Below are 13,104 nucleotides of genomic sequence, written 5' to 3' on the forward strand. Positions count from 1 at the left end.
AGTTCCCAGTGCTGAGGGCAGAAGAGCTTGAAGTCTTTGCTGTTACTGAGACTTCTTGAACAGGGGGCAAGCTCTACCTCAAGCCCTTTGAGAAACTTACAAAAGTAGATTGCAGAAAGTTCAGTCCAGTCCTTTCACTGCCCAGGACAGAAGCAGCCAATGTAGGCCAACACAGCAAAGCACTCAGCAAAGTGGTAGTCCCTCTTCACAGCTTCTCCAGGCAGTCTTCTTGATCCAAAAGAGTTCTAAAATTCAGGGGTCTGGGCCCCAGTATTTGTATCCAAAAATCCTTTGAATCCTCTAGGCAGAGGGTGTCTGTACCCAGCCAGAACCAGTTCTGCCTCCTCTGGTGTGATTTCCCTGCAGGGGGTGGAGACGGCATTGTCAGAGGCAGACCAAGCCTTTTCAGGTGCAAGGAAATCTCCTCCCTCTTCCCCCATCCCAGCCAAGGTCTATTCAGCTCGTTCCTGACCTACCTAAAATATCGGGAGCCACCCTTGCTTCCTAGTCATCTGTCATCCAAATCCCAGACAGGCAATCCACATTCCAGCAGAGGCACACAAGATGACTGAGCAAGAAACTACCTACGTCCTAAAGGTAATATTTTCACACAGAATGTAAAAATCACCTTTACTAAAAGATGCATCGTTAGATTCTAGTTCAGGCATACACATTTTTTTTCCAACCTAGTTCCCAGGGCCAGTTATGTTTATAAAATATTATAAACAAACTTCCTATTGTATCCTATGGGGAACAGGTAGCCTTGCAATAGTGAAAAATGAAACAGGCTGTAATTCACTATCAGGACATGCCACACACACACCAGGGCATATCCTACCTTTCACATACACTGCACCCTGCCCACAGGGGTGCTTTGGGCCTACCTTAGGCGTACCTGACATGTAAGAAAAGGGAGGGTTAAGGACTGGCCAGTGTGTGCACGGGCCAAGTCGACATGACTGTTACAAACTGCGTGCAGACTCTGCAATGGTAGGTCTGAGGTACCTTTTCCGGGCTACTCACCTGGTTGGCACAATCCGTGCTGCAGGCCCACGCGTAGAATTTGATTCCCAGGCCCTAGCACACTCAGTGCACTTTACTAGGGGCTGACAAGAAAACCAAACAGCCATTCATGGAAACACCATTTCATAACATACTTTACCACAGGAGCACTTGCACTTTACCACCGGTCAGCAGTGAGAAAAGTGCGCAGAACAACTACGCCAGCAAAAACAGAGTCAAAACCGGAAGGGCAGAAAGCAAAATTTCAGGGGAAACCCGCCAAAAGATGTCAAGTCTAACAGAAGGTGTTTGAGATGATGCAAGACTGTGCTCGTCAATTGAGGAGCATACAAAGCTGAATTGCACAAAGATATTTCATCTTGAATATCAAAAGTCGGTATAATCCTTGTAGTTATTGAGGAAAAATGTTGCTCTGAGAAATGATCGATACAAGGTTATGTACATGCAACAAAATAGTTCAAAACTACTGGTTGAACAATCAAAAGAGATTTCAGCAGATGGGCAAGTTGAGTTTAGGAATGTGGGGGAGAATGAATGCAATTGCAATGCCAATATTCCTGAGGTGTTCAGTATGCTGAGTAATTTAGTAGTTACATGCCCCCACTCTAGGTATAAACAAATTTAAAAAACATTTTTTGACATTCATTTGAAGTAAAGGAAACAAAGTAATGTTTTGCACTGCGAAACTCAAAATTCCTACACCTAAAAGAGGATTTAGATTCTTGGAAAAATGTTATCAAGCTTATATATTGAAAAAGTATGTCATCGCTTTATGTGTGGTTATCAGAAAGACCTAGCCGAGTGTATATATCAAAACACAATACAGAAACCAGGAATTGTGCTCTCAGTTTTCTCAAAACACATAGCAAAACACGGAATATGACTAATTCTCATTATATTACAAAGTATTAGGTGAAGAATCTGGCTAGGAAATTTGATATAAATCTGGATAGCTATGTATTTGCCCCTTCATAGTGTAATTTTCACATAAAATATCCATACAGAATTGTATAATGGAATAAATGGAAAATAACTGTCATCTAAAGTTTATGATTAATATGGATTGATATGGATTGATATAGGACTAGTCCCTTTTTAGAGAATAATACGTGAATTTGGCTTATTTCAACCAGATAGGGTAAACAAATTCTGATTTCCGGAAAGCTTGCTGTTTAAATGGCTACAAAGAGGGAAATCTGTTCAAGGCATCACATATTTACTAAAAAGCATACTCCACCACAGATCAATTGCTTGAAAAATGTAAACAAGACTCAAGTCAAAATATTGCTAATGAAGTTCAAATGATTCATGGTCCAAATGCAGAACTTGTCTGCAGTTCATAACTCTTGATCTCACAATAAGTCTACTCCAAAAGAAAATCCTCTTGAGATTGTATATGACTGCCATGAAACTTTAAAAATTAGAGCTGATAGAGATGGATAACTGCTGGAGATTTGCCTCAGATCAACAAGGATTAACGCATCTTTCAATTTATTGCCTAGCAGAAAAGTGCTACTGGGAGTATGTAAATGAGAGAATAACTGTGCTTTGATTTTGACATTAATATTTGAATGGTGATGTTTAACAACACCTCAAAAGTGTAGGCCCTCCATCAATGAAAAATGGCTTTGGTTGCAAAAGCACTGATAATCAGCAGCAGAGTCATTTTACAAAATAAGAAAATGTAAAGTTAGGCTAAATAGAAACCGCTGGATACAAAGAAAGACACAATTAGCTGGTATGGAAAAAATCATTTACGTGTTTGCTAATCCAATACAGTTTATTATCTTGGTATAAGGGGAAAATACACCATTCAAAAAGTGATGGGGGCAATTTAGTGGATGCCATGTAAGGTTGTGTTAAAGAACGGGGTGTGATATCAAAATAGCAGGACTAGAGTGGTCAGTGGTTGATGCCAATGGAGTGGCAAAAATAACTTCAAGCTAAAAGGGCAAAAAGGAAAATGGGAAAGACAATTCTCTATGCACAAATGATCCTCAATCCCATTCCGAAAACGTTCACTGGACCGGAAGACTTGGCTTTTTAATTGGTCTCCGGGAAAGGTAGACTTGTTTATTGCATTCTAGAGTAGAATACCCTGATTTTCACACAATATGTCAGTTACAAATAATTTCAGACAAGTAACCTGCAAGTGTGTTGATTTGTCTTAAACTCATATATCTTCTAGCCCTATAATCCTTTCATATTTAATAATGGGGGAGGCATTAGGAGGATTCTTTTAGATTGTCTTCAATAACTCCCTCTGAAATCCAAAGTCATCTGAAAGGAGGAAAGTGGAAAAAGGAGAGATGGCTGTGATTCCAAAGTATCTACCAAGGGCCCCATGGCATTTGGATTGAGATAATAATATTTGGGAAACAACCTTTGCATCGCGATCATTAGACTGCGATGCCTTTACAACGCGGTCTTTACAACGACCCTGTTGTTACAACACAATGCCATTACTACGCAAGTCATTACATCGACTTGCAGTAGATGGCGCTCTAACATAAGGAATAGTATAGTTCACTATTCCAACACCTTCCCTACTGTTGCGTAGGCTGGAGTTTGAATAGTAAATTATATATTCCTAATGTTACGGCGCCATCTACTGCAAATCGATGTAATTACTTACGTAGTAATGGCATTGCTTTGTGACAACGCAGTCGTTGTAAAAACTGCGTTGTGAAATGCAACATAGTAAAGCACGCGTTGTAACGTGCTATATTCATAATATTTACTCATTCTCTAAAAATAATGTGTCTGGTGAGTTTATTGCTCCATTAAGACTATATCTTTCTGAGCCTAAGAAAAGTCATTGGGCCCTATGGATATAGCAAATCAAATTTTGAGATATAATGGATTTCTCACTGTGAGGGATTGAGAATTAAAGGTCTCATTATACAGGCTACCTATATTTTCTTTGCCTGAAGGTATGTTAAACCAAGAATTTGCTTCCATCATCTTTAAGAAGGAAATAGTGGACCACTATCTCCACAAAAAATTGGGTCCATAAACCTCACATAGAGCCACAAAAAGCAATGTGAAAATGCAATGAGAGACCAAACATAATAAATACTAAGCTAGGTATTAGCAACCAATGAATACAATTCTAATGGTAGTGGCCTGGAAGACTGGTCCTTGCTGTTACAGAAGGACAAGCAAAAATACCTATTACGCCTATGAAGTACACTTCAAGGGCCCGATGTAGGTAAAATTGATTTACCGATTTTAAATTACCGAATTTTACCGATTCGGTAATTTAAAATCGGTAAATCAATGGGTCCGACATGTAGGTATTCCAGATGTGCTGGAATACCGAATCGGATGAATTCGGTATTTACCGATTCGGTAAATACCGAATCGGTAATGCCCATTCATTCCTATGGGCTTTGAAGCCCATAGGAATGAATGGGCATTACTGATTCGGTATTTACCGAATCGGTAAATACCGAATTCACAAGGGTGCAGGGGGTGTCACTTTGACACCCCCTGGCACCCCCAAAACGGGCTTGGGTGCCATGTGGAGGGCATACATGCCCTAAGGGCAGGTCTGCCTGTCACATGGCTAGGTGTGCATGCACACATGTGCATGCACACCTGAAATCGGTATTTTACCATCAAATTGGATTTGATGGTAAAATACCGATTCGTTAAGGCTCCTGGGACTCTGAAGAGTCCCACCTACATATGGGTGGCTCCGAATCGGTAAAATTACCGACTCAGTATTTTACAGAATCGGTAACTTTACCGAATCGGTAAAGTTATCGATTCTGTAAAATATTGCACCTACATGCCAAATCATGTATACCGGTCGGTAACGGCCGAAAATACCGATTTTCGGCCGTTACCGACCGACCTACATCTGGCCCTAAATGATTTGGAACCCCTTAGTCAATTGATCTTGTGGAGCATGACTGGCTGGGTAGCTAATATTTAGTTATCACATAATGTTGCCTTTTTCTGACATGTTATGCCTGCAAGATACTTGGTGAAGCAATTTGTTGCTTTTGAGAGGTTAGTGGGATTCATTATTTCTGATATACAAGCCTCTTGTAGAGGTCGACACGTTAAACGTAATAGGGTGCACTGTCCCATTATGTGCCTGGTGCACCTAGCTAAGGGTGCACTGTGGCACAGAGTGGGAAATGGCACCTTACCTGGCCCCTGCTCTTTAATGTGCAGGATGTATTTGAATCCCAACCTGATAGGAAGATTTTGTTTAATGGGAGACTTTACAATAAACATATTGTGAACAAATTAGGGGTTTGAAGTGTTGGATAAGATTTATTATTTTTGGGGCATCCCCTGAGAAGTATGCCTGTACCTAGGAAGAAATCTGAGGTAAGCATGAGCGGGAAATCCGTTACGCTCGCGGATTTTGCGGATTTTTGGGAAATCCGCAATCCGCGAATTTTGCGGATTTCCCGCAAAATCCGCAAAAAAAAATCCGCGAGCGTAACGGGTTCAAAAGTTGAACCCCCACTCATGCAACTATTTTACAATGACAACAGCAAGCTGCCAGCGCCGTTGTAAAATAGTTACAAAGTTAGCTTGCACAGGAACCACTAGATAAAACGAAGCAGGTGCTGCTTTATTTTATCTAAGTGCTTCCTGTGCAAGCTAACTTTGTAACTATTTTACAACGGCGCTGGCAGCTTGCTGGCGCCATTGTAAAATAGTTACAGGCACAGCCTCACACAGGTCACTCAAGGGACCCCTGCGCCCTTCAGGGCGATTGCATAGTAACACACACATGGTCACTCGAACTAGTTGCTCAAATTCAGTGACTCATTCATCAGCCCAAAAACAATCCTGAGCGTCTTCGAGGCTGGACAGGTGTGCCTCTTCCCAAATCTACCGTGGAAAATCAGCTGTGATGCTGGGTAGAGGGCGGCCTTTGCATGGTCGCTCGAACTAGTTGATGCTCAAAACCAGTGACTCATTCATTAGCCCAAAAACAATCATGAGCGTCTTCGAGGCGGGACAGGTGTGCCTCTTCCCAAATCTACTGTGGAAAATCAGCTGTGATGCTGGGTAGAGGCCTTTGCATCCTTGACTTTCATGAGCGCAATCCCCGTGCTGTTCCTGTGGCCAGGAGCTTCTTTCTCTTCATATAATTGTGTTCGCACGGGTTGCTGCAAGTTCGCACGCGTTTTGTACAATTTCGCAATTTGCGAAATTGTACAAAACCCTCACGAACTTGCAGAAACCCGTGCGAACATAAAAAAAAAAATCCGCAAATTAGCGAGAATTCGCGGATTTTGCGGATTGCGAGTTCGCAAATCCGCAAAAATTCACGAACGCGAGATTCGCAAAATTTGCTCATGCCTAATCTGAGGAAGACACATTTTTGACTAACTTACTTGAGGTAATTATTTGGGCTCTAAATTGTACAGTTGAGTCAGATATCCCAATTCAGGACACTCACCAATAGTACTCGTCGACTACACTTTTGTGACTTGCATTATGTCCAAAGAAATGAACAGTTTTGACATCTAGGTGTATCTTGAGAATAATTATTTTGGTCACTTGTTTTCCTTGCTTATTGCTGGAAACATCCATATCCATATAAAACCTTAGGGAATTTGAAATATTTATTCACCTTTGTGGCTTTTGTGGTGGTCAAAAATGCTGTTGCTTACATTAAATTCTTCAAAAAGAGAATTAGATTTTCTCACTGCATTGTGAGTGTTTGGTAATGGGTAAAGGCAGCTTACACATAGCTCACATTCCCAAAGATATGTTAAGGGACTTATAGAAAGTTTAGAGACAACATAATGCAGTTGAGTGCAGGTAAAGGGAGCTCCTGTAAGATAACTTGGTTTTCCTCAAAATTGCTTAGTAGAAATGGTCCCTACTGAGGCCTTCTCAGAAATGGCAAGAATCTTCCATCTAGCTGGAACCCCCATAAAAATGTAAAGCGCAACTGGCCTCACAGGTGTGTCTTTTCTAGTATGTGTATTTGGGCAGTGCATAGGAAATTGTCTGTTTAGATTTTTTTCAACTTACAGTTGATCTTATTGGACAATTCCTTGCTTGACAGGGTGAAATCTTTGCTTCAATGGCTTCCTGCTCCTACTTGTTTAAAACTGACTTTCCGGGCGGTGCTGGCTGCTCTATGTTTACAGTGTCATATTGACTCTTATTGCTGTAATACTGCAAAAATGGTGATGTGGAGAATGCTTTGTTAAGCTACCAGTGTCTTATGTTGTACCCTGTTTTGATTCATGAAAATCTTCAATAAAAACGGGCTTTCCGTGTAGCCCTTTATGGGGCAAAGAGTACATGATTGAGAAGTTTTCATAGCCACATAAGATAACTATAATTTAAATAAAGCTAAATATAATTTTACATAGTCAGTGTTACTTCTGAAAATGTGGTAGGGATCAGGCTTCCTAGACATTTGGTAAACCCCTATCGCCTCAGAGGGTATGTGATGTTACTGAGGGTAATTATAGCAGCCATTTCACGTATTTGCGCAGATGCATGTACATATGCACACACACACAATTACTTCAGAAATGACTCAGTGGTATCCCTTGTGACATTGAATATCACTTCACGTTTTACTTCATAGATGACCTAACAGAAGTCACAAATGGTATCCGTTTTCCACATCTGTTTAGCTGATGCTGGAAATGCAGCCTTTGTCCAATATTTGTCTAGTGTGGCGAATCCTCTATGTTGAAAGTGATCATGCAGTTTCACCTACAGTTAAAGTCTATAGCATATGTTTGGCCTCTGATGGTATTTATAACATCCTTTCCTCCCAACAAATTCTTTATCAAGTTGCACTCAGTAGTACACTATATTGCTACATGTATTTAAAGGTAACTTTCTTTACCTACAGCCCCTGGGTACAGCCAGAAGGGGAACCCAGTGGTCTCTGAGTTCTAAGGGCATTGAACGCTCCAGTGATGACGTTGATGATGTCAGTAGCAAGTTGGTATGTGATGTCACTAGTGATGTCATTGAGGATGTAATTTGTGACTTCATATACAAAGCTATGTGCAGTGCATTGATGGGAGTTGAGGTTGTATAGTTCCCCATAACTGACAATTATAAGTGGTGTTTTTTTTTACATTATGGATAATTATGACATTTACTGTATCATCTCTTTGACTGAAGCTTTTTATGGATATACCTGTGTAGTACCTGGACAAATAAGAGATGTTCTACAGGTAGCTATTTACAAAATCTGATGACCACTAAATGACATCCTTGAATTCAATACTGACCTGCTGTGTCACTGAACAATAGTAAAAAACAGAAGTAATGTGACCACCAGGTAAGATTGTGTGGTCATGGATCAATACTGTGCATACAGAAATGTATTCTGATAGAGCAAAAGACTGTAAAGATTTACAGACTAGGAATAGATCAGAAACTCATCTGATTGTAGAACAAGCTTGGGAATTTTCTGTATTTGGCTGACAACTAACCTTTAATACGAGATGGTGAGGCAGGATTTTGAACTTTAAAGATGAACCTCAGAAACATTTGTGTTTCTCATTGCTAATCGGCATCCTCGCCTTCAGTTTGACAAAACCCTTTGAAATTATGCCATAGAGAGAGATTGAAATGACTTAGACGATTGTGGGAAATATTGTATTTTCTTATAAATGTTAAACTAGGTGTAACGTAACGTTCTATAATATTTAAAGTGTTTTTCATCTCAGAAGTCAAGTGCATTTTTTTCAAGACTTTATATCTTGATTTTTGCATAGGCCCTTTTGTTCATGTTTGATTTTTTGAATGTTTAAGATGTTTCTTTTTATCTTATAATTTCAGTCCTTCACATGGTGGGAAGTTCTGTGATGGCTCCCATCGTATGTTCAAACTTTGCAATACTCAAAACTGCCCTAAAAACACAGTTGATTTTCGGGCCCAGCAGTGCGCAGAATACAATAGCAAGGCATTCAGAGGATGGTACTACAACTGGAAGCCTTACACCAAAGTAGAAGGTAAAAAGTCAATTAATTCTGTCCATTGGGTAACCACGTGTCAATTTCTGGAGCCGAACACCATGAAAACATTCCTTTTTATCAGTCGTAGACTGCCTGCTTACTTGTGCAGACAAAGATATTACAATCGTTTAAATGATTTATTTATTAATGTATTTATTTATTTTATGAATGTATTTATTTTCTCAAGGGTGTTTGCGGTTGGTGAAAACAAAAACGTGTAAAAATACCAGAATGACACAAGATGAGACAGAGAAAGAAAAAACATGAAATTACCAAAGTTAAAAAAAACAAGGAACAATAACAAATACAAAATGTTGTAGAGGGCCTCATAGGCTAGCCACACTCAAAAAGTGGGCTATGATGATAGCAAAAGTATCTGAGTCCCCGAATGACTGTGTGGAAAGACCCAGCATCCCTGCCTTAACATGAGAGATAGTCATTTGTATTGTAAACAGCGGATTACCCGCTGAATGGAGCTCCAGTAGGCAGCGAGAGAAGGGCTAGTAAAACATGATGTTATTAGCTTTGATAGAATTGTAGCGACAGTAATCCAATGAATTTCCTTTATGCCAGTTTCAGTTTATGCATGCTTCGTCTTGAGTGATGTGTGATAAGAACAGAAGTGTCTGAAAGTGGTAAATCAATTGCCGGGAAGCTGTTTCTATTATGAAAGTACATAACATATTTTGTAGCATTTTTCATTATATACTGTTATCCCAAGTCAGTCAAACATTTTATTAAACCACCTGGCCTGATCATCCCGATGTATCACATACTGAAGAAACAGATTTTCGAAATGGATAACGTGTATGCAACGAATGAATTCCTTTGTCTGTTAATAGGTGTTGGGAAGATTTTTAGGCCTATATACAATTGTGGGATTAATTCAAAAGAGGACATAAATCCAATTTTACATTATTAAACATAGTTGGTAGCCCTGACTTGTTCTTAGAAAGACAGCTCCCCCATGGACTGTTGGAATTGTATGTTCCATCAGTTCAGACTATTGTTTCAAAAAAGCAAAGTCAGCTTTATACATCACTTTAGAAAAAACATTAGCAATTGAGAGTAACGCCATGTCCATAGGGATAATAGAAGATTATGCAAATAACCTGCAAGCATTATTCCCTGAACGATGAAGGTCAAATGCGTACCCAAGATATTATGAAGTAGAATGTGGTCTCAGAGAAGGCCCGGCCTTCATTAAAACAGGAGGATTAAGGAATTGTAAAGCCTATCAGGATATCCTATATCCCCAGATAAAAGAGGATGTAATCTGCCTAACAAGAAGAAGTAAGGTAAAATAATAATTTCGACCTGGTTGACCCCATCCGTTAAACATAAATGTAAGTTGCCCTTTTTCCACAGAACAGCAGTACTTCTTTTAAAAACAATATGGTACTAGTATAGTGAACGTATTGGAACAAATCCTGGTAAGATATTCTATGAATAAAGTAACACAATCACCCAGCCAATCAATTCTCCTACAATTAGCGTTTGTGTTTTGGCCACGTTCAGTGTTTATCCTTCAATCAATCAATCAAGGTACTTGTAAAGCACGCTACTTACCCTTGAGGGTCTCAAGGCGCTGAGGTGTGGGGGGGATGCTGCTACTGCTCGAAGAGCCAGGTTTTGAGGAGTCTTCTGAAGGCGAGTAGGTCTTGGGTCTGACGTAGGTGGGTGGGGAGGGGGTTCCAGGTTTTGGCGGCGAGGTAAGAGAAGGATCTGCCGCCGGCGGTCGTGCGTTGGATGCGGGGGACATCTGCGAGGGCGAGGCTGGCGGATCGGAGCTGGCGGGTGGGGGTGTAAAAGCTGAGTCTGCTGTTCAGGTAGGCGGTCCGGCGTTGTGGAGTGCCTGGTGTGCGTGGGTGAGGAGCTTGAAGGTGATCCTCTTGTCGATGGGGAGCCAGTGCAGGTCTCTCAGGAGGGGGGTGATGAGGCTGCGGCGGGGGGCGTTGACGATCAGTCGAGCGGAGGCGTTTTGGATGCGTTGTAGCCGCCGTTGGTGTTTGGCTGGGATTCCTGTGTAGAGTGCGTTGCCGTGGTCCAGTCTGCTGCTGACGAGGGCCTGTGTCACCGTTTTTCGTGTTTCGGTCGGGATCCATATGTAGATCCGGTGGAGCAAGCGTAGGGTGTTGTAGCAGGAGGAGGAGACGGCGTTGACTTGTTTGGACATGGAGAGGGAGGAGTCGAGGATGAATCCTGGGTTGTGTGCGTGGTCGAATGGTGTCGGTGCTGTCCCTAGCGCGGTCGGCCACCAGGAGCCGTCCCAGGCTGTGGGGGTGGGTCCGAGGATGAGGACCTCCATCTTGTCCGAGTTCAGTTTCAGACGGCTGCTCTTCATCCAGTCGGTGATGGCCTTCATGCCCTCGTGCATGTTGGTTTTGGCGGTGTGGGGGTCCTTGGTGAGGGAGAGGATGAGCTGGGTGTCGTCGGCGTAGGAGATGATGTTGAGGTTGTGGTGGTGGGCCACTTGTGCGAGGGGGCCATGTAGATGTTGAACAGCGTCGGGCTGAGGGAAGAGCCCTGGGGGACGCCGCAGAAGATGTTGGTGGGTTCTGACCAGAAGTGTGGGAGGCGGACGCTCTGGGTTCCTTAACAAAACATTGGACTTCCATCTTGTTGCATACTTATTACAGGTGTGTGGGACAATTCAAGATAGACATAGATCTTAAGCTTTATGTTTGTGTTTGATTCTGTGCAGTGCTTCAGTGCCTTTTGTCTAGATTAACGCTATAGAAATATATCATACACACATACTTAAAGCTACTCTTCTCATTTCTTTTCCTCCTTATCTTACACAGTTGTAAAATATTGTACAAGATCATGTATAATCACTTTTAAAGTTTCTTGTACTAAAAAAGGCTGAACTGCTGGTTTTAATTAGATTTGATTCTAGTTAGATTTTTTCAGCTAAATTTGAGGATTGGAGGGGATTCTGGGTAGGAAAACGTTGGGGGATCCATCAAAGCCATATCTCCTTGGGCTCCCCAGGGAGTTTAGTTTTCAGAAATTTGTGGGTTAGGTAGGTTTCCCTAGAAGGCTGCCGAGCCGGGGGCCAAAAATGCAGCCCCCCCTTCCAAAACCAGGTAGCCTTTTGTATTAGGTAATTTTGATGTCTCCACAATACGCTTTGGGCCCTTGCCTGTTGTGGGTACTTGACCCATCCACACAAGTGAGGTACCATTTTTATTGGGAGACCTGGGGGAATGCTGGGTGGTAGGAAATTTGTGTCAGCCCGGTGATCCTACAACATTTCCACACAGAAATTTGAGAAAAACTTGATTTTCAGCCAAATTTGATGTTTGCAGCGGATTCTGGGTAGGAAAACTTTGGGGGGTCCACACAAGATATACCTCCCTGGACTCCCCTGGGTGTCTAGTTTCAAAGATTTTTGGGTTTGGGAAGTTTACCTAGATGACTGCAGTGCGCGGGGCCAAAAACCCAGGTTCCCCCTTTGCAAAAACAGGTTGTTTTGTGATAGGTCATTTTGATGTCTCCACAATGCGTTGTGGCCCCTTCCCTGCCGCGGGCACTTGGCCCACCCACACAAGTGAGGCACTATTTTTATTGGGAGACTTTGGGAAATTCGGTGTGGTTGGAAGTTTGTGGATCCACGCAGATTCCGGAACTTAACATCACAATATTGTGGGGAAACTGTGTTCTTTTCTTTACAAAGTTTAAGGTTTGCAAGGGAGTCTGGGTAACAAAACCTGGTGTGAGCCACACAAGTCACCCCTCCTTGATTCCCCTGGGTGTCTAACTTTCCAAAATGCATAGGTTTGCTATGTTTCCCTAGGTGCTGGCAGAGCTAGGGTTCAAAATCTACTGCTAGTTACTTTGCAAAAAAAGAATCAGTTTTCGCTGTAAAACTGTGGTGTGCCCATGTGCGTTTTGTTCTCTTTCCTGTTGGTGGCACCAAGCCTGCCCAAACAAGTGTGGTACCATTTTTATCGGGAGACTGGGAAATTCGGGGTGGGTGGAAGTTGCAAATGCAAGCATCTATAATGCTACAGCCTCTATCTTCTTCCCTTTACTAGCATTTATAGAGACCCTTAGGGCTGAAGATAATTATGTGAGACTTTAACAGTGAAACAAGAAGAAGTTGTTG

At 41.8% G+C, this 13,104-nt stretch overlaps 1 protein-coding gene across 1 annotated transcript in view; it reads left to right on the forward strand.

Annotated features, from left to right (window-relative positions):
- ADAMTS16 (ADAM metallopeptidase with thrombospondin type 1 motif 16) overlaps nucleotides 1-13,104 on the forward strand; it is a 975,864-nt gene that overhangs the window by 594,900 nt on the left and 367,860 nt on the right. Inside the window, exon 13 of the mRNA XM_086965269.1 lies at nucleotides 8,818-8,990. Within this exon, the coding sequence (XP_086821395.1) occupies nucleotides 8,818-8,990 (173 nt within the window). The remainder of the gene's footprint in view (nucleotides 1-8,817; nucleotides 8,991-13,104) is intronic.

The sequence above is a fragment of the Lissotriton vulgaris genome, chromosome 4_1, assembly GCF_964263255.1.
Source record: "Lissotriton vulgaris chromosome 4_1, aLisVul1.2, whole genome shotgun sequence".
NCBI classification, from domain to species: domain Eukaryota; kingdom Metazoa; phylum Chordata; class Amphibia; order Caudata; family Salamandridae; genus Lissotriton; species Lissotriton vulgaris.